The sequence below is a fragment of the Aquarana catesbeiana genome, linkage group LG01, assembly GCF_042186555.1.
Source record: "Aquarana catesbeiana isolate 2022-GZ linkage group LG01, ASM4218655v1, whole genome shotgun sequence".
Lineage (NCBI taxonomy): Eukaryota > Metazoa > Chordata > Amphibia > Anura > Ranidae > Aquarana > Aquarana catesbeiana.
This window is the reverse complement of record NC_133324.1, coordinates 614,991,577-615,014,446: the sequence shown is the minus strand read 5'-3', so window position 1 is coordinate 615,014,446 and position 22,870 is coordinate 614,991,577. Positions and strand designations below refer to the sequence as shown.

At 36.4% G+C, this 22,870-nt stretch overlaps 1 protein-coding gene across 10 annotated transcripts in view; it reads right to left on the bottom strand.

Annotated features, from left to right (window-relative positions):
* Window positions 1–6,387: 6,387 nt before the first annotated feature.
* MAPK10 (mitogen-activated protein kinase 10) overlaps window positions 6,388–22,870 on the bottom strand; it is a 335,312-nt gene continuing 318,829 nt past the window's right edge. For 7 of the 10 annotated variants that reach the window (XM_073600094.1, XM_073600104.1, XM_073600086.1 and 4 more), the window contains 4 exons: window positions 22,513–22,608; window positions 21,060–21,123; window positions 20,727–20,804; window positions 6,388–11,599 (listed from right to left, as the gene is read on the bottom strand). In XM_073600094.1, coding sequence (XP_073456195.1) covers window positions 11,457–11,599; window positions 20,727–20,804; window positions 21,060–21,123; window positions 22,513–22,608 — 381 coding nt within the window. In that variant the 3' untranslated portion in view covers window positions 6,388–11,456. Of the gene's footprint in view, window positions 11,605–20,726; window positions 20,805–21,059; window positions 21,124–22,512; window positions 22,609–22,870 lie in introns of all 10 variants that reach the window. The other 3 variants (XM_073600122.1, XM_073600113.1, XM_073600163.1) reach the window with 2 other exon arrangements.

The following is a 22,870-nucleotide window of genomic DNA, read 5'->3' as shown; positions in this document are numbered from 1 at the left end:
TATAATCTTCCTGAAATAGGAAAATATCCTAAAAACAAAGAGGTAATGGAAAAGCAAAGAGTTCCCGGTAGAAACCTTCATCAGATAGAAAGCCTTACCGAGAAATGTTGTGCCAATTCCTTGTGATATTGGCTATTGCCTTCGAATTACTGGTACTGGCTCAGGATTTCATAAACATTTTACTGAACCCAACAGAGTAAAACATCCAACAATAACAGAACATTTCTCATTGTCCTGTTTATATCTTATAGCACCAGGAGAAAACACGCTCAGAAGCAAATCTGAAAATATTCTTGTCTATTATGCACCACATATGCTGAAAGTTTCAGTTTTATTTACATTTCCTACATCTTTAGAGATTGCTTGCCATACAAAAATATATTTTGTTATAGCAGTAACAAATCTAGTCTTGTCTGATATGCAGGTCATTTCCTTCACCTCGAATGCAAAGAATTTGAAGAAATGCAGGAAACACAAAGGAAACTAGTTATAACAGCTGGAAGGCTGAAAAATGTCTCAAATTCTATGCTGAGCATATTTTTCCAAAGTGCATGTCATTTCTTCTAATGTGTTTATTGTTTTATAACATGCTGCAAGGTAAAGGATTAGGAAAATTGCATATTTTATTAAAGCACAGAATTTGTCCAGTTTTAGCTTGCCCCCATTCCTCAAAGGAAACCTCATGGGATGGACTTATGGGAGCTGCCATGAACAACTTGTTTCTAAAGTTGCACATTGGCTGTTGTGCTTACACCTTTTATCTACTTAACTATACTATCCTTCACTATTTATGAAGTAGCAAATAAAGGATAACAAGGACATACTACAGCATGCACCTTTCAATGCAAACCTGTACTGGTAGTGAATTCAAATACCTAGTAAAGCTAGTGATGGATCTAAAGCTACCTGAAGACCTGAACTACCAGGTTTAATAAAGGACACACCCCCTCCTGTAAGACAGTGCTTGGTGCATAAGCAGCTAATTGGCAGGCCTGAGAATTACCATTTGGAAGGGAGGAGGAGTTGGCTTTTGCAGAGGACCCTTGCGGGTTCCATCAGTGCCCTATAGCGGCACTGATAAAAAGGTACGCTACAATACTTTCTGATAGCATCCATCCCTCACTGGTCTCACTTAGAATTAAAGGCCTTCCAGCCTGGGTAAACTTTATTAACAAGTGAACATTGACAGCTCCCATAGATCTATGCTATTAAGACATATGTGGCTGGGAGGTGACAAACACAGATTGCACAAATTGCTAACATTAATTTGATGTCTTGTTTATTATACTTACTATATACAACACCTACACATGGACATGTTATGTTGTCAATATACTTCTGAAGTTCTCACATAAATAAGCCTGTACCCTGTCATGTAAATTTAATTTATTCTGGTGTGAAGGCATACATATAAACAGGACCAATATTGTCACTGCTTCAATAAAAGTGCTTTTTTATGAAAAAAAGACTGAAGATCAAACAGCCAAAAGTGACTAATATCAAACCCAGATAATGGAATAACTGAATGCTATACCAGAGCCCATCTGATGCACAATTAATATAACAAGTAAGGGAAAATGCCACACTGGGTCACTCTTGGAGGATAATTATCCTCCAAAAAAAAATACTCTTTTGCCTTTATTCAATAATTTACTGTATGTGCACAAGTAAATGAGAGGAGTGTGATTTTAGTAGTTAAGATCTAGGTATCACTGTAGCCCACCTGCTCTATTTGCCATTAGGTACAGTAGGCCTGTGTCTATGGGCAGCAGGGGCAAAGAGACAACTTTACCCTATACTGTATATTTTCCCATCATCAAGAGAAATACCATGGTCCCATATATGCCTATGTACAATTTTTCATAAGATGCTAAATAAAGCTATAACTAAATAAACAAGAACTTTAAAAAAAAGATGATTCTTGCCAAAAAAGATGATACTGTGGCCTTTTTTGGCCACAGTATGGGTTGTCAGTATTCTTTATTACTTGTCACAACAACTTGTATATTACTAAACATCTGGAATTCTCCTAGGTATAACCAAGCATTGTGGGCTCTGCTGTTTGTTTATTATACATAAAATTATAATGCAGCATGTGTTTCCCAAATCCAATCGGCAGAAATTTTACTTTTTAACAATAACTGCACAAATTATATTTAATGTGTAAGTCTGAACTATTAGATTTTATGGAAAATTGTTGTATAATGTCAACTACAGTACAGATATTCCTCCCTTAACAACCAGGTTTCGTTCCAACGACCAGGTCATTAAACAAATTGGTTGTTAAACGAGGAATCACAAGTAATCAATATTTTAGGCATTCTTAAATACTGTATTGTACTGTATCGTGAAAAAATGGTCTAAACACAAAACATCAGCTCAATAACGTTGTTTTAATTTGCATAAGTACAGAACAAAAACAGAAATACTGTACTGTACAATACAACGTTGTTTAAGCGCAACGTTAGGGTGAGGAATGCTGGTCATAAGTCCGAGTGGTCATTAAACAGGTAAGTCGTTAAACGAGGAGTATCTGTATTCCACTGTATATTTACAGTTCATGATTTATAGACAGGCAGGACACAAAGAGGTTGATTTACTAAAATTGGAGAGTCCAAAGGATGGTGTAGCTGTGTATGGTAGCCAATCAGCTTCTAAATTCAGCTTGTTTAATTAAGCTTTCACAAAAAAGCTGAATGGTTCCTATGCAGAGCTGCACCAGATTTTGCACATTCCTAACTTTAATAAATCAACCACAGATGTCTTATTTAGCAACAAAAAATTATTTTACCATAAAGGTTTTCTGAAGAGGACTGGAAAAGGACTGCCAGGTACCTGGGGGACTGGACTTACAATGGTGTAAAGAGTTCACCTATAAATGCAACCAAAAATACATTATCAATGAGATACCAATGAACTAAGCAAAAATGTAAACTTTTCAGTTCCAACATTAAAAAGAGACTACCAGTATTTTACATGATAAATATCTAAATATGAACCCTTTTTTTTCAAGTAGACTGAGAGGTTGTTATTATATTTTATGTTTTGGAAACTGTAATAGTCATCCATGCAGAGTTACCATCAATACAACAACTGTATTTGTTATGGTGATATGAGCAGTGAAATGATAAGTAAATGGGGAGAAACTGAACACAAATAACGTATACTGGCCACAAGTCCCATTGAGCTGCATTTTATCACAGACCCAAATTATGTTATTTTGTTGATGGATGTAGGAGAATGATAAACAATGTAAAAAATGTAATAGACGTGTAAGAATCAGTACACTGAATTATCCCAGCGTGATAAAGCTGATTAAAGCAGCAAATCTAAGATGTGCAGTTTTCAAAGTATCTAAAAAAGCTGATCCTGTTGACAATTTCAACAATCAAAATTTTCCTTTTATTCCTCATTATTGCACTGAGAGAAGGGATGGAAAATCTGATTGGTTGCTTCTGGGTAGAGAACCATTTTTATATAATGCTCAAAGTGATTGTAGCCATATTAGTGCAATTGTGACAGAGAAAATTGAGTACTGTCCATGATACTTTTTTTATTTGCACTAACATATCATTTTTCATGGACGAGCTTACGGGGTGTGTCCCCCTTCTTCAAGGTCCAAGGAGTACTGATTCACAAAAGTTTTGGCAGAAGGTAAAATGTTAAAACATTTTACAATTTTACCATAAAACGTTTTAACATTTTACCTTCTGCTAAAACTTTTGTGAATCAGTACTGCTTGGACCTTGAAGAAGGGGACACACCCCGAAAGCTCGTCCATGAAAAATGATATGTTAGTGCAAATAAATTAAAAAAGTATCACAGACAGTACTCAATTTTCTCTATATAATGCTCACTATTCAGTTTAATTAGTAAGACAGAGGTATAAACTATAGGGGTATGCAAAGTACAAGGACCTGTAGTGACCTATTAGAACTAATTCTGTACATCACCTGTCAACAGTAATCTGATGCCAGGAAAGTTGCAACAAGTTGTTAACTCATTGTTGCTTCTCGAACTGCCTTATTGAATAAGCCAAATTTCCCAAAATCTGAAGGCATTCTAGTCTGGACACGTGTTAGGTCTCAAGCAGAGGTTTGCTTTTTCCTCTGAATGCTAGAACTCCTAGCAGGAGAAAAGCTACTTAAAAAGCATGCCTAAAGCTGTGTATGGCACACGGGTTTTGGGCGTGTTTAGGTGTGCCAAGCACTTGACCGTTAATGGATTCTATTGGCCAGAATATTAATTTATTCTAGTTATTGGAATATATTAAAGCTCAAATGCAGCTAAAGGCACCTAGCACTTAGACACGTTTACACGCATTTAGGCACATCAAGCGTTTTTTCTGCTCAAAAGCTTCTCTCCTAAATGGGTTTATGTGGGGTTTTTTCATCCTGTAAATGCTCCGCTTCTAATAAGCCTGTAAATGTCTATGTGTGCATGGACACATATGCTAACATGGAGGTGCTTTTACAGGCTGAAAAAAATACAAACGCTTGTAAAAATTGTGTTTTTTTTAAGCTCAATGTGCCTGAGGCCTTAGATCTTAGTGAGCATTCCAACTCACATTTCCTTATTTTTATGTGTCCCATCAAGACTAAATTTGAGTTTATACCAATATATGTAGATACTAATATTACCATTTTTATAGTATCCACTTTTTAACAGGTGCCCTTTGAAGTTGGTCTCATAGGCTGTGGCCAGCATAGTAGCAACATCCAAGTTTTGCTGACAGTGGACTTTTTTTGTAGAGCATTTTGCAGGCTTCAGAACTTGTTTTTGCCTTCTTCACTGTCATCAGGCCAATTTGATGATATCTAGTTGGTTACTATAATTAATATACTGTATTTGACTGGATGCTTGATGCAGAGTAATGGGATTTTTGTGAGCACATGCCCTCCCACTTGGAAAGTCTTTAGTAAATCACTCATTCAATAAGCCATATGCATTAAAAAAAGCAAATAATAATATTCTGCTAGTAATTTATAGGCCTTGCTGTGCTCTTTCTCCAACATGGGAAAACATTCTTAAAAATTAGTCCATAGTATATAATTTAGTTCCTGAATTGTAAGATGATTACCGGACTGTGATGTTCATGCAGCAATGACAGTGCTATAGAGCACTTCTGTGTACACAACCTGCCAAGTTTTGGGTCTTTGTAAAGGTACTGACATATTGTATACATGTTCGGCTGTGTACACCACATCATTTCGGTATCCCACATCACACCCCACATCAGTTCTATAGTTGTTGGTGGGTGAAAAGCATAGAAAAAACAATGTTATTTATATATATATATATATATATATATATATATATATATATATATATATATATATATATATATATGTCCATAACTACAGAATGGCTTAGAGTAAGCAAATTCAATAGAACCATGCAAGACTGAACATAAGTCTGGAGTTCAGCTTCAAGAAAACACCAATGCAATATAAATTAGAATTTTTGAAATGTGCATGTGAACCTCCTGCTGTTATTGCAGTAGCTATGTGCTGTGTAGTATTATACCAAAAAATACCGCATACTCAGGAACAGCTGCATTTCTACAGTAGGTCCTTTTTTTTTTTCTACATTGCTTTAAAAAGGAAATGTTATCTGCTAATGTAAAAGGCATGCTCTGGAACAACATAATACCTTTTGCACACTGCAGCTCGAAAAAGCTCAATACAGATTTTTTTTTTTTACTGAGCTAAAATACAGCCTATCATTTGTAATGTGCAGATACACATAGGCACATAAACAAGTGTCACGTATTCTCCCCCCAAAAAAAGGAAGAAAAATCTGCATTTTTGAACAGTAATTTACGCCTTGGGCGCGCAAATAAGTTTGCGTGAATGCACGTAAAAATGCACGAACGTGTATACGTGAAAATACGCACAAATACATACAAAAAAAAATGCCTGAAATTACGTCTGAAAAAGTAGATGCTCAAACAGGAGTATCATGTGCAAGAGGCCTAAAAGCTAAAGGTTAAAGAAATAACAGTGCATGGATATTTATGTTGCCTTGAAGGCACGGTTACAATTATAAGGCCTTTCTCTTTGGTTACCAATTTCCTAAAACACTGAATGAAATGAGAATACAAATATCAATACATTCTCAACTGTGTTTCTAAATCATCAAAGGTTCTAATTTATCCACTGGTGTAACTAAACCTTTAAGGCATGTTACAAATGGCACGTTTCTGTCCTGTCAAACTGACCAGCTTTTGTGCCTTGTGTTAGCTAACAAATAATTGTCCTACCCAATGAACATCGAGCTATGGCTAAAAAGAGAGGTGGACATTGAGCCTGATCATTGGTTACAATATTCACTGTGGCAACATAGATGCTTATGTTTGTATGGTGGTGGTGTACTTGGCAAAAACCATGAGACAGCACGATTCAGATAATCAACACTCATTTACTTGTTTGGCAAATAGCCACATGACAATTTGTTATATCTCATAACAAGATTGGAGTGCTTGGGACAATAAAACTGGCTATTTGTTACAGTACTTTGCACATTCCTCTTTGACCTTTTAAAGACTAAATTGTGTGCAAGGCATGACAGAGATCAAGACCCCCTGCCAGTCATTCTACAAGATAAAGAGACACATGTATGCCAGCCATCTATGCTTTCCATGTAAAAGAATGGTGTCCAACTCCAGCGCATAACAATATGCTTCTTTTTTGTCTTCCTTAATTGTAACCTTATATACTGTAAATATATAAGCTTATAAGCTTATATGCTTTCTTAATTGCAACCTTATACATTAAATGTTATACATATGTAAACAATATATACAACAATAAAAATGTGAGGGAGCAGTGAGGAAAAATATATTTCCTGGACAGTCAGCTAAAGAGAACTCAAAATACGAGATGTACAGTGTATTTTACATGTATACTACATAAGTCTGTAGAAATTATTTAAATGAAAGCATGGCAAACAAAACTATGTTTTACAACTACCAGAGCTGCAAAGTCTATACCAGCCTTTCTGAACCTTTTCAACGCAGAGGAACCCTTGAAATAACTTATTATCTGGTCCCAGGAAGCCCCTGCTAAAATCTACTATATCTACAATTCATGATGCATTAGAGTGATGGTCAGTGGGAAGAATTATCCTTACACATGTGGTCATTGGAAACAATTACCCCCTTACAGATAGCTAAACACATTAATGGTGTCAGTGGAACTTATGTGAGAGTCAGAAACTGCTCAAGGAACTCCTAGCAACCACCGGAGGAACCCTAGGGGTTCAATGGAACCTTGGTTGAGAAACCATGCTCTATACTGCATAATTATCAAAACTTGACCTTGGCAAAAAATAAATAAATATGAAAAACAAACCAAAAGGTCAAGAATAACAACCTCAAAGCCAACAAGTTTTTTCACTTCCAAAAAATTGTGTCAAAAAAAGAAATCACCTTGGGGTGTCAACATTCCAAAAAGGGGTTATTTTGGGGTGTTCGTGCTGTCCTGACATTTTTATTTGATATGTTTTATATTCAAAAGTGGGACTTTTTTATTCAAAATTGTTGGTCTTTTTCTTTATATAAAAAAAAAAATAAAACAGTAGTTATTGGCAGTCAAGATATCACAGTGCTAAAAGCTGAAAAATGGTCTGGAAAGGAAAGGGATATAACATGCTGGTCCTAAATTGGCTAAACATAGGTCAGCTTGGCTTAGCGCTTGAACATTTATTGGGGACTTATGAAAGAAAATATATAATGTATCATTATCTCATCAGGCTGTTCTGTTCATGGCTTTTTGTGCTGTCTAGGATAGCGGCTGCATATGTGATTTCTATGAAAACCAATTGAAATAGATTGCAATCTATATAAACTACAACCTTGATAAAAAAGGGATGTTCTAACCTATTCAGAGCAAATGATTTTGAGATTAAAATTTGGCTTATCATTGTTATCATTATAGTTTATTAGTGGATGCCTGCCCTAGGGCGGTTTCACACTGCAGTGCTGCAGTTTGACTATAGTGTGGGTGAAGCACAGTGTACCTGTGGTTTTCATAGACTTTTATTAGATTGCACATTTTTGGTGTGTTTTCTGAAAGTGCACCAGAGATGCAGCATGCATGACTTTTGGTGTGCTTTCAGAAAACCTACCAAAACACAATCTAATAGAAACCTATAAGAAACTGCATCTAACCCGCACAAAAACTGTGGGTACACTGTGCTGCACCTGCAAAGCAGTCAAACCGCAGCTATAAAGCCTGGTACGCACTAATCTTTTTTTCCAATTTTAAACTATTAGTGGTAGCTTGGTATTGCATAAGATGTAAAACAGTGCTAAGCTAGATTTTTCCTATGAATTCACCTGACAGTATTTTGAATTAAAATTATACCACTGTCCTTATAATTATCAAATTGGTGTTAATTAATTCGGGGCTTCCAGGGTACCTGTCACCCATGCAGCAGATACAGTAATTTTGTAAAGCACCATTATTGCATGTGGATGTTTATTAGTTTACTGGGAACCACTAGCATCTCTAAGGCACAAAGGATACCTCAGTAATGAGTACTGCCATTATCACCAGTTACAGAGTTAGTAAGTGGCAGAAACACTGTGAATACATTGCACATATGTCATTTGTGATGCTTGATAAGTTTACATTAAATACTTTACTGATGCAATTTGTTCAAAGTACAAAAATAAAAAAAAATCCTTTTGCAATCCACCAGTTTTTAGATGCAGTGGTTGCATTTGTTTTTTTGTTTTGTTTTTGTTTTTTTTGTTTTTTTAGGCTAAGAACATTTTAGCATGTACAGAAAATTCTTGTTGATCTTGCCAGAAATATGGTATTCTTGTCACTTATGAGCTGAAAAGAAACCATCCTTATCTTCTTTGTATAAACTACTAACCCAACAAGTCAATCGTGTAATGGAGATAAACGTTTTTAAAGTCCAGTCTGGGTGACAAACCATGGCTCCCTCAATAAATACAAAGAGAATTCCATTTAGATACTAAGGGGAAAAAAAGTGTTGTTTACGGGATTACCAGGTGAAAAAATAAAGGTAAAAAAACTAGAAAAATAAAAAAACTTATGCATTTACCACACTCAAGTTAGTAGTAAGCTGTGATTTATTACATTCCTGTTTTGGGGTTTAGATAAGCTTTAGGAATGGGAGGCAACAAAAACAGTGTAGGAGCATGGTTCACAACATTAGCAAAAGTGGCTTTGTGCAGGGGAGTAGAGAAAATACTGTGTTTTCTAATATAAATATGACTACGTACTCAGTGAAAAGAATCCTTTGCTTGCCTTCCTCAGCTGTTATTTAATAGCCAGCAAACTAGCCAAACTACAGGCACCCCTATATTTACTTAATACAGCTCAAAAGGTGGAGATGCCTCTATGCCAACATCCAAATTATTACCATTGAGGGAAATCCAAAATATTATTAATTATTGATCTTATTGGTTTTGATATTGGACGCTCTGATTGTTAGTTGATTGCCAAAATGACCCTGAAGAACTCATGGCATACATTTTACTTAAAAGCTTATTAGAACTTTAAAATAAAAGTAATTATGTGATCAGTGTTTACTATGAAAGTCTGGTCAAACATTTTTTGTCTCTATTTAGAAATTTCAGTGATTAAACTTTATTTTTCAGAAGCTGTTCCACAAAATGCCAACATGCAACAAAACATGTTAAGTCCATAAACAGGATAAGACTCCAAAGTATTATTCTCCTGAGGATTAAAACATAAAACACAATGATACATTTTGTCCCTGATGCATAATTCATAACGCAAAAAGTAACTTTTCCGCCGTGACCATAAATTATTCAATAATATCTATAGCAATCATCCAAAACTGATTCTTTCTCATTTTTTTCTTACTAAAATCTTAAAAGGCATGTCCATTTTTTTACACTTAGCCACCCGGTACCCCTCTTGCATTAGGGACAACTTGACTCTCATGCTGCTTCTGTTTAAACTACTTGGTGAACTAAGATTTATCTCAGGTAGACACACTAAGCTGGGCACGACTTTGTTTGGAAGGGTCACAGTAGTAGATTTCACCAGCATACTCCACAGAAAAATACAGCTCATAGTTCTGTGGAAACCGGGAAGTGCGGGAAGCAAGCAAAAAAATGGAAATCCCCTTTAATGTGAAAAAAAAAATGATTGCTTATGTTGTAAATAGAAAAATGGAGATAAAATGAATCTAGACCGTAGGCTCAATTCTCAAAACTAGCATGGCAGGATAAGGATCTTTATTTTCAAAAAAATATGACCGTCATCTGAGCCCAATGAGATTTGAAAATGAAAGTCTTATGGCTAAAATAATGATCCATGTGTAAAAGCTTTGTGAATTGAGGCTTATATCTATAAAATATTAGCACATTAGAAGATTTTTCTATGTGCTGCTATCAATGAATGGTAAAACAGCAGGCATACTTCAAGAATGTAACACCTAAAATGTCATTGCAATGATTACAATGCTGTTTAGGAGTTTAACGCGAAACCTGCGTGCTTCTTATTCCTGAACCTGATAAAGGAAAAATATCTCCAAAAACTAAAATATACAGCTGTATACAAGATCACTTTACCTTAACCACTGCTTTAATTCAGCACATCTGATCTGAAATAAAAAATATTGTGCATGTAAAAAAATAAATTGCTATTAGGAGTGTGAAGTGATCAGAAAGTCTGCATTTCTGTATGATCCATGTTATTCTGTCTACTGTACTTTGTGTCGTCATGCTCTTTTCTGCTAAAGATGCATTCTTGACATATGATACAAAGGTTTTGTTTGTTTTTCACAATCTGACAAATGTATGAATTGAACATCTTACATACTAAGCATTATATTACAGCAATAATTTCTGTAGCTAACACAAAACAGGCTCTTTATTACTATATATACTGCTCTATGTAATAACTACTGTACAATTGTGTTGCTTTTTTATAATATTACATATATGCTTGCATGTATACAGTACATCTGATGTACAAGTGTGAAATTATCTACATCCATCTACTGGAAAGATGGAAGGCTCTTGAACAAATATTCAAACGATTCTGATTAAATAAAAGTACGTACAGTACACGCATACGTTCATATGGACACGCACACGCTTGAATGGCTACTGCACATCTTTGTCATTTCGTAATAAGAAAAAGGTAATTGGAACTTGCTGGTTTCACAGCCATTACAATGTATGCAAAGAGAATTTTTGTTTGTGAAATAACCCATTTGTTTTTTTTGTAGTAAGCATAACCAGAAGACCAAAGCAGAGCAACTATAAGTTAAATATACATTTGAGCTTAGCTGCATGACATAACTCTTTAGGAGAAGCAGGCTAGAAGGGAAATATTTGACATTTCTACTTCCTTTCTTTCCTTTTCTTGCAAATATACAGATAGGCTGATCCGTTCCCAATCGCATCATCGTCGGAAGAAGGTGGGGTTTCTTAGGCAGGCGGCTAGTCACCTGCAACAACCAAGGGGTCCCGCAGAAGCTTCCAAGCTGCTGTCTGTGTCAGATGCCAGTGTCTGGTCAGTGGACATGGAGGAGATATCGTTGACAGATGAGGACGGAGGGAGGCTCTCGCTGCTGTTCACTGCTGCACCTGTGCTAAGAAAATGAACGGCAAAGCAAATGAACCTTAGTAAATTCACGTAAAATATCATCAATAATAAAATAGTCTACACATACAATAGTCTACACATGTGTGCCAATAAATATGTAACTATATTTGTCCTAGATGTGACCACTTTTTTGCCATATGATGGCAAATAATGAAACAAAGCCAGAATTTTGCACACATGGAGAAACTGCAATGAGCAGATTTTTATGGGATTTTGCATTTTCATCACTCCAAGCCAAGCCAATACGGGTAAAGGGCCCTCTGAATTTCCTCCCTCATTATGTTTGACATCCAAACAGGATTGTATACTAGAACTACCTGCTCCCCTATGAGTAATAGGAAACTACTTCCCTGACCCATAATCCCATGGGCCTTCTCTTAGTAGATAAAAGTGGGATCCCCACTGCTAACTTTTTCCAGAAAAGTAGATTTACTGATATCACCCTGTATAAAGCCTCGCACACACCACTATGTTAGTACAACACCCCCCCCCCCGCGCGCCATTGACTGAGAGCGATGATCGGGAGCCGGTCAGCAGACCATTTTAAGTCAGTCATGACCCTTTGTCTGGCTTCTGTTGGACTGGCTGCCATACACGTGAGCCGAATGTCGGACGCTTTCTATTGAACCGGCCGATGTCGCCCGACATTTGCCTTGTTTGTACTAGGCTTTAAGCTTACATTTTAGCAGTTCCTTCTTTACCAGCAAGGAGGTAAAGAATATGCAGTCATGCAACTCCTCAATAAAAAAAAGTAATACTTTTTAATTATATCTTTTAAGTATGCCTATTAAAATTGTATTCATTTTTAAAAGTGTACCTAAACCCAAGAGCAAAAATGTAAAACATTTCTGTGTAGTAAAGCTACTATTTTTTTTTTTTTTTTACTTTTTTTTGTATTTTCACCTGGTGATCCTGCTAGCAACACATGTCTGTATCTACGGAAGACCAACATTGGTCTTCTATGGCAGAAAGCATATTAGGACTACAGAACACCTGCCCTCTCCATTAGATGGGGGGGGTAGGGTGCTCTGCAGATCACAGGTGAGAACTGAGCAGGAATTATAGCACTGCTTGGAATTTTAGTTCAGCACAGGCAGAGAACACAGGAAGTTAGGCTGAATTTCTAAATTGGCAGGTACTTTTGTTATATACTTATCAGACAGATATAACAAAATGGTTAATAAAAGTTTGGGTTTACACACATATACGAGTGAAAACTGAAAAAATACTGTATATGTATACAGTAGATATATTCACAGACACTAGCACAACTAAAACCCGTAAAATTGGTGTGTTACAATACTCTTCCATAAAAGAAAGACTAGACTAGTTTTATTTGAATGTGGGTTTGAAAGTACAATAGAACATAATAGAACATAATATTTATTTTACCTATAAAACTTACGACGTATGTTCCTGAAAACCATTTAAAAATTCAAGGGAAAATGATGAGCTTGCCTGAAAGCTTACTTTATTAAATTTGTGTAATAAAATTTGAAAAATAAAGTGTCAGATACATCATTGTGCTTTCAATGAAAAAGAAAAAGCTAAGTAATGCTTTATCTGGACATAAATATTAACGACTAGAATGAATTGTTATACTTTAGAAGATGTAAGAAATAATAACTAGTATATGCATGCAAATATATTTAATGTCATTCTGATTCAGGCTTGAAAAGGAGTTCTATATTGTTTCGATCAGTATATCTACAATTCACTGAATTCTGTTATATTCTCATAATTAACCCTTCAGAACTAGACTGCCTTTTGACACGGCAATTACTGTATCTTAATACCTAATATAATTACATGCTTAAAGGAAACCTGCCAGCACAAATATGGGAGCTGCCATCACTGACTTGTGCTTAAATAGGCATATTCTAGTGCTGTCATCCTTATGCTTGCTTCACCACTTGGTGAATTGCTGACCTGGATCAAGCGTATGCTTATCCAGTGTTTCACACATGCTTGTTTTGGGTCATTGTCTAATTAGGTATCAGAGGAGGAAATATATTAGCTGTAGAGAGCCCCCACACTGCAGGGGTTAAAGGCACATAAACTCTAAGCAATAAGGAATAAGGTGTAATACCTAAAGTGGTTCTAAAGGCAGAAGGTTTTTTATCTTAATGCATCCTATGCATTAAGATAAAAAACCGTCTGTGTGCAGCAGCCCCCCTCAGCTCCCCTAAAACTTATCTGAGCCCCATCTCGATCCAGCGATGTTGCACGAGAGCCTCAGCTCTCAGGGACTCCCTCCTGATTAGCTGAGACACATTGCTGTCAATCAAAGTCAGTGAGCTAATGAGGAGAGAGAGGGGATGGGTCAGAGCCACAGCTCTGTGTCTAAATGCACACACGGAGCTGCGGCTCGGCTCGGATGTCCCCATAGCTAGCTGCTTGCTGTGGGGGCACTCAGCAGGAGGGAGGGGCCAGGAGCTCCAAAGAGGGACCTGAGAAGAGGAGGATCGGGGCTGCTCTGTGCAAAACCACTGCACAGAGCAGGTAAGTATATCATTCTTTGTTATTGTTAAACAAAAATAACCAAGAGTTTAATATCCCTTGGAGTTAATCCTCACTCTGGCAGGCTCCAGTGCTCTCCTCTTCTCACATACAATTCAGGGCTATTAGTTCTGTATTGTACTTGATGATGTCATCATGTGACCATGGCTCAGAGCGCCTTATTGATGAGGCTTTGGGGGACAAGTCACATTGATAGAGTATTACATTTTATATCCCTCCTAATGGGAGGGCACTGCAAGTGTAGTCTTTTGTAATTCCCAGAGTTGGGCTTTAAAGCAAAACTGTTTGCTTTAAGCTATTAAAGCATGTGTCTTTTCAGTAAAATATCAGTCATTTCAGTTGATTTACTAAAGGGTGTAGTTTGTACAGATGAGAGTGATCTTGGAGAGAGAGCTTAAAAGGGGCTGGCTGAGCTGGTTAAGGCTTTATTGGAGATAACTGGTAGCAGTGAATGTGGTTTTTAAGCTATATTTTATTGACCAATGTAAGTGTATTTTTTTATCCTTGCTATACTAAACATGACAGTGAGCACTATGTTACTTTTATTATTATTTTGAGAAACAAGATTTATTCCACATAACCATGGATTCTAGATGATGGCTGAGATTAATAAGGGATCAATCTGCAGAGGAGAGGAGAGATTTCTGAGAGCAATCCAAGAGGCCCGAGATTAGATTAAAAACTGCTTCTATAACCTTTATGTGGAGGTCATCCTCAAAAGTTAAGGGTGTGCCCAAAAGGGGAATATCACAATGAAGGCTTTTCTCTTGCAAACTCACAGGATTCAAGAAGCAAATACCTTGGTTGATTGCTATTTACGTTTTATTGCACGTAGTGAATTTTTTTATATTTTGCATTTTAATTATAACATGTTGGAATTATCAATTTCTGGACTTTTCTTTTGTGGACTCCAGCATTATTTTTTGGCTGTTTCTACAATTTGTCCTACTACACACGTATATTATTATTGTATTCATATAACATTTTTTATTTAATATTCTGTGATGATATACTATAGCGCAGCACGTTTTATATAATATTTGGATTTATTTTTTTCACAATTTGCTTGCAGCTGGGATTTGATTTTTTTGTGCGCAGAATGCCTTTACACATTGATTTACTAAAGGCATAGAGAATGTGGTGCTGTGTTATTTTAACCCATTTGCAGCATCATTTTTTTTCCCCTGCATGTAATTCAGCACGGAAAGTGAACATAGGTGCACATTATTCTCTAAGTGAACATTTAGTTTAGTAAGGGAACAGTCTCTACTTTCTTAGTGAACTAAATCCAATGAATTTTAAAGATACACTGTCACCAACTTAAAAAACTGCAAGTGAAAGAATATAAAAATCAAGTATGTTACATGCAAAAAAAAAAAAAACAGTGAGATTGCTGCTTACAGCAAAAACAGTATTCACATTATTTGCATAAAATGATAATTCCCCCGCCCCATTGATGTATTATATATTCTATTATATTAAATTCCTGGACTCAAAAAACACCTCCAAAAATGAGTATATCATTATATACATATTTTATATATAATTTGCAATATCCCAAGATCAATGTTCCCTTTTTTAAGGTGTTTTTAAGATCAAAAAATAAATATTATAAAGGCCTACTTGCATCATTTCTCCTTTCCATTTCTCCTTTCCATAAATTATTTCTAAATTATGTGTAATGTGCTTTTGATCCTGCTAGGGAGATTGGTCACTCCAATTAAATACATACAGTGGACACACACACACTACTTGTGTGTAATAAACTCAATTTTCATTAGTATGTCTATTCCCTGTTTTTTAATACAAATGATAAAATATCATCTGTTTTCATGTAATTAAACCTATTTTAAAATGTTTTAAATATTGTCTTGTCTTGAGAAGACACTCACTCAAGCATAATAAACCAAAGAGGGTGGGGAACGGTTTGGCATCTTCACCCAGGATGAACTTCCTCGGGCATTAGTCTTAGGTCTTTTGAGTGTCTACACACGGGAGGTTTTTACAATTCACTAACATGCCTAAAACATGTTAAATGAGCATATAATATTCTGGGAAGACTGTTGCTAAAATTAATGGTCAGGTGGTAGATTTTCTTAAAAAATTACCACTGAGGATTTCTTAAGAGTGTTGTCAAATTCCCTACATTAACATCAAAGTAGGCTTACCCCGAGATATAGAAAATGCGCTATGAGAAAAAAAAATGTCTCATTCTAGTTACAACTAAAATTTCAACACATTATAAATCACTGTTCTTGCTGCTTTTTAGTATAAAGATCAGTGAAACCCACATATCCATTGGATAGAAAATCACATAATGCCATATAGCTTTTTAAAAAGTCTTTATGAAAGCATGTTTTAATTGGTTATATTTGTATGCATGAACACCTCTAAAATGTAATTCACTGAGCACAGTGGGTAAGATGCCACACAAAGCTCCAAACAAATAAAACACAGCATGCCATAATTCCTCTAGTCAAACATAAATGTACTGTGAAATATAATTGGGAGTCTGCTGGAGAGACAAACCCTGCAAGTTAAGTGAGTAGGAGACAGTGCTTAGGCTGCTTTCTTCCTCGAGTTATTTGCAATGCATCTAGACTGAAGAGAAAAAAAATTAAAGGAACAAAGGACTCCTCCTTGAGAAATTTACATTTTCTAATGTTTAGGCTTCTCAGTCATGCTGACATTTGTGCCTTTGTCCTCCACTTAGTAGGTTTTCCTTTCCTTGGAAAATGAAATCTTTTGACTTATCGCAAACTGAATGAAAATGATTCCATACAAATGTTGGGTGCTCAAGGTTGCATGCCTCTGTGGCTGCAGAAAATGCCAGGTAGAAATAAATTAAAATGTCCTTGGCAACTGCTAGAATGCTCAGCTATTCTTCTTTTATTAAATATATAATGAAACTAAATTTATTCTGGGGCTTATGAATGACAAGGACATTTTTTTCTGGAGGTAAATCTGGCACTATTTCCATTGCTAATATACCCCAATCGCTGATCTGCCCCATGCTGCATACAAATGAGGCACTTCACAATTGGAATAAAAAAAAAACACAAACAGTGCACAGTTTTCCCACAGACTTTAAATTCCAAGTTCTTTTTAGATCCTGGACAGACCATTGAATATAGCACTGTAAGCGGCAGTTAAAAGATACTTCAACTTAGCAGATCAATCATTTGATTAATTAGGCAATCAAATTGCACAGATTCTATTTATCTGAAAACACAGTTCTTATCAGTGCTTTCAGTTTCCTTTTAAGACAACCATACACAGCCTGATTTTCATTAAATTCCTGCTAAACTGGCTTTGAGCCTTGGGTGGACCTGCAAGTACCACCTGGTTTGACAAAAATTGATTTACAAATCGGCAGGTGAGAAATCATCAGCTGAACAGTGATTCTTGTAAATGTTCAGCAGCGCCAGCATCTGTGGCTGCCAGAATACAATAGCCAGCAATGGAGATTCCTCCATCTATGCTGTTAAGCTGGGTTCACACAGGCACGACACAAATGTTGTATGACTGTAGATCTGACCCTGTGACATCGGTCCTACATCGGTACTACTTCCATCTGATTTGAATAAACAAGGATACACTTTGCTCTGACTTTGAGATAGCCCAACTTGTCCTTTGACCAATCAAAACGATCCCAGAGTGACATAAATTCATTTTACTGCTGCTGTAATCACCATGTCGGATGTCACAAGTTGGAGGATCCAACTTTGATCCGACTTCAATGATATTGAATGGGCTGAAAATGGACCAAAGTCAGACCAAAGTAGTGCAGGAACCAAAGTTGGACCGGCTTGTGTCGGACCAGTTAAGACGGCTCTCATAGGGAACGATTAATTTGTACACGTAATGCTTCGGAAACATATGTGACACCCGTGTGAACCAGGGTGGCCAGCGGAATCAATTTAGTTTTTCTCAAGCCATCTATGGGGGCCTTCAGTCTGCCAAAACACAAGATGACAATATAGAAAGGGCAACACAAGGTAAAAATAAATAAAACCTAAAATATACATATATTTTTTTTTAAACTTTTTTTTATTTGTTAGCCTGTTAAAAAAAAAAAACAAGTTACATATTAAGCCGTATACCAATGAAAAGTCTTATATGGCAATGCATTTAGTCATGGGAGTCATTTTTTGAAGCAGTGGAGTGAGATTTAAACATTCACAACATCTTACTGGTGCATGCATTTTAAATTACAGTAATTGATTCACCTGCGGTGAATTTTTTTATGTATATAACCATATGAGTTATTGTTGTGGTTATCTAGGCTGCAACAACTTCTGAAAGGATGTTTTGTTTTATTTTGCTTTTATTTGTCTAAATCAGTGGTCTCCAAACTGTGGCCCGGTGGACCTTTGCTTGCTTTTATCTGGCCCTTGGGGTACTAAACCATCCACTGACACCCAACAATGGGACATAATTTCTGTTGCTTACACCAACAATGGGGCATTATTTCTCCCACTGACACTATCAAAAGGGCACAACTCCTCCCACTGACACCAACGGTGGGGCACAATTCCTTCCATTGACACCAAAGATGGGCAACTTTTGCTCCCACTGACACCAACAATGGGGCTCTATTCTTCCCACTGACACCAGCAAAAGGGCACAATTTCTCCCACAGACACCAACAGTGGGGCAGAATTTCTCCTGCTGACACCAATAGGGCAGCGTTTCTTCCATTGACACCAACAATGGGGCACTATTCCTCCAACTGACACCAACATTGGGGCACTATTCCTTTCACTGACATCAACGTTGGGGCACTAGTCCTCCCACTGTCACCAAAGATAGGGCATTGTTTACTCCCACTGGATGCCAGGACATTTTCTACACCCGCTGGGCCTAGTCTGGCCCCCATAAAGTCTGAAGGACAGTAAACTGGCCCTTTGTTTAGAAAGTTTGGAGACCCCTGGCCTAAAAGATGGCACCACTTACCCACTATTTAAAGTATTGGTTTAGTGGCAATGTATGGCAAAAGTCCCTTCAGCAAATTATTTTAGTGCACACTTAGCAATTTTTTCAAAATTATGTTTTAGAACACACAGCCAAATCCCAGTGTCCTGTTCGTAAATGGCTTTGTTCAATATTATGTTCTTTCAACAAATCCTATTCTAAAAAAAAAGATCTTCTGCACATTTTTTGACAAAAAATTTTACTTCATTTTCTCCATCATAAAACTAGCTTACTAATTTTTAATTACGGGGAGCTGAGGAAGAAAGTTCCCCAAGTTTGTTTATTTAGTTTCTTTATATTTCTTGCACTGTCATTCTTTTTCCAAACCTGCTTTGTTCCATTTTTGTTTTTCACTTTATCCTCACAGCTCAAGCTGATGCTTACATAAATGCCCCTCAGGATTGTTGAATATTGATTGTTTTGGATGATGTAGGTTTATACAGGGTTTCACAAATGTTTCCTCTAGGCTTGCATTTTCTTTACTGATAATATATTTCTTAGTGGGAAACTTCCCCAGACTGACTTTGGCTTGGTAGAACAAATGAGAGAGCGGGACGGATGTTCTCTGTCTAGGGAATATTTCCACCAAGTTCCCAGCACTGTTATGACATACAGTAGGATATATGATTATGCCAAGTGCTGCACAATCAGTTCAGATAGATTATTCACAGGGGTAAAGAGTCTACATATTAGGTGTTCTCTTAAAATCAAGTATCTGTTTAGCACGCTTTACTCTAGTGTACAATCTAGACTTCTGCTGTCCAAACAGCCCTCATCTTAAGAAGGAAATGTGTAGTGTTTTTTTTTATTTATTTTCATTCTTTAGTTTGTATTTATAGCTAAATATTTTAAAAACATTTTATTTTTGTTTTATTCAGGTAAATACTGTATATGAATACTTGTAGAGATATCCAGCCAGTTGGTTCTTTTATCCCCCAAAATGCATGTATATGGTGAAGCTGAATTCGTTTTTTGGTACCCGATCACGTACAAGGGAAATAACAAAAAAAAAAAAAAAATTTGCTTGCATATGATTGGGTGTCTGACCAACTGAACATTTACATTTACTGCAAAGTGAATATTCTCTACTCCTTTAAGTAAATCAACCATACTAGTTCATTCATTTAAACACATACCTACATAATAGGAAATCACCCTAAAAGCAACCTGTCGTAATAAATAAATCTCCAAAGTCTTAAATACAATGTAATGTCTATGCCTTTCTTTGCACACTGCTCCTTTGTTCTTGGATAGCTTCTGCCACTGCTCTATACAATCCCATTAATTGTGGGGATGAGGGATCAAGCAATGCATTAAGCCAATTGCAAGGCCCCAACACTGTCACGTTGGGACAGGGATACGTACCATTCAGTGTGGAATTGTTGAAAATATTAGGTATTATTAATAGGACCTGGTGATTGCAAGTAATTTTGCAGGTGCACTAATGGGAGTCACTGGGTGAGTGACCGCGAAGGTAAGTATAGACACCAGATGGTGCCTAGGACACAGAGGAGGGATGAGTTAGGATTTTTTTTTTTTTTTATTTTGACAGGGTTTCTTCAAGTTTAAAACTGCTGAAACACTTGGCAACATGTGACTATTTACAAAGAGTACCTGAAGGAGAAGGCTGTCCTTTTACTACTCCATTTTTAGTTTTTTCTTCGAAATTCATAACTTCCTTATAGATGAGCTCTACAAAATAAATGAACAAACAAATAAAAAGGAGCCACTTTTCTAAATTAGATTGTCTTCAATGTTCTACAGTGTAAATGTTATAACTGTAATATATTTGCAAATACCTGATATAAGTACTGTATTAACAACTATCCCTATCTGTTGTGCATAGATATACTATCATATCTAATATCAGATTATGGCATCAGATATATGGAGTATACACAAAGATATTGTAAACTTTTTCCCCACAGAAAGTTCATTTTACTATACCTTTCCATTCTTCAATTGTATGTTCCCTTTCATCCAGCTGCTTGTCATAGATTTGAGGAGGAGGCTGTAAAATAAACAGAAAGACTATCACTACCTCTGTATGTTTAACTGTACATGAAAATACCATTGATTGAAACAGGAAATGTTTCATAGCTTACTAGTTATAAGATCATAAGATCTGAAAAGTAGTACAGCACTATATGAAGAACATAAAGAAACGGTATTTATAGATTTTACATTTTAGATGACATACAGCTGATTTATTAAGGAGCTGAGAGTCTTTTGGTAAAAAAAATAATACATATTCACTTCAATTATCCAATCATGAGAAAATTGTCTGCATGTGATTTGTTATTGTGAACAGAAATCTGAGTTTCACATGATTGGATAATTGAGTTGACTAATGACACAATTTTTTGAGTGACGTGTCAGATGACCTTTAGTAAATAAGTCTTATTATATCAAGTCCAGGCTTTTGCTATACGTAACTCTTTTTTTAATGTTTTTTTTTTAATTAAAAAAAATTAAATTATCCTTAATTAGCAAACTAATAATGGATCACTCACACATAGGAAAATAATTTGCATCTAATACAAAAATCTGATTGACTGATGACTTAGGCCCCTTTCACACAGGGGCCTCCACTGGACGGACTCCCCTTGCTCAGAGGGGAATCGTTCCGCTGATCCCCACTGAGCAGGCGAATGACAGGTCCATCTCTGCTCATTATGCAGAGCGGAGACAGACACAGTCCCACTCTCCTTTATGGGGAAATCGGGTGAAAATGGACCGCTTGTCCATTTTCATCCGATCCTTTCCGATCCAATCCGATCCAGCCCTATAGAGCAGCGGATGTCAGTGGTGACATCCGCCCCTATTCTATCCTGTCTGCAAAATCCAGATGGATGGTGGTCCTATTTTCCATCCGTCTGGATTTTGCAGACAGGATCAGATCAAATAGCGGCGGATGTCAGCGGACATGTCACCGCTGCCCCATAGGAGTGAATGGAGTGTCCGATCAGGTCCGTCTGAAAAACGGACAGGCAAACCTGATCAGAAAGCCCGTGTGAAAGGGCCCTTAAAGTACAATACATTAGTTATGCTTATCCCCCCATTGTGCCTTTACTAACTATAGCATGGTCTAAGGCAAAGTTATAAGCAGTCTTACTTTTATACAAAGCCATTCTATTTCACGTAGCTTTACTTCATATGAAAACAGTGCATACGTTCTATTTCTCTTCTGATAATATATTAAATTATATTTAAAAAAATATATTCAATCCTAAATTTTTATTAAATCCTTGTTACAGCTATACAGCAAATGTCTCTGAGTAAAACTTTAGGCGGTATTAAACCCAAAAAACAAAAATTGAATATGTTGCAGTTTACCAATCCTTAGATGTAGTGACTACATTAGTTTTCTGTTTTTAGACTTTTGTTCCTTTATTTTCACCTGGTGAGCTGGCCGATAACGAACTTCCTGTTTTAGGGTGTCTCCACTCTGCGTGGAGGAGCTATGGAGACTCCTTTGGACAGCAGCATTGTCAGTCTGGTGGGAGAGTAATGTTAGACTAGCAGATTTAGATGGATTTGACTAACAAATTGAAGCTGAATTTCAGCTAACATTTTTAAGCAGTTACAGCAGCTGTTTATTTTTCTCCTTTTGGTAGAAAGGTTTTACATAAACAAATAATAGCTAATCATTATTAACAACCTTGTGGTAAATGATTTGTCTCAACCCTCTAACTGTTACTTTGTTTGGACAGTGTGCTCTGTAATGGCTGGATCACCAGGTGAAAATAAAGCCTAAA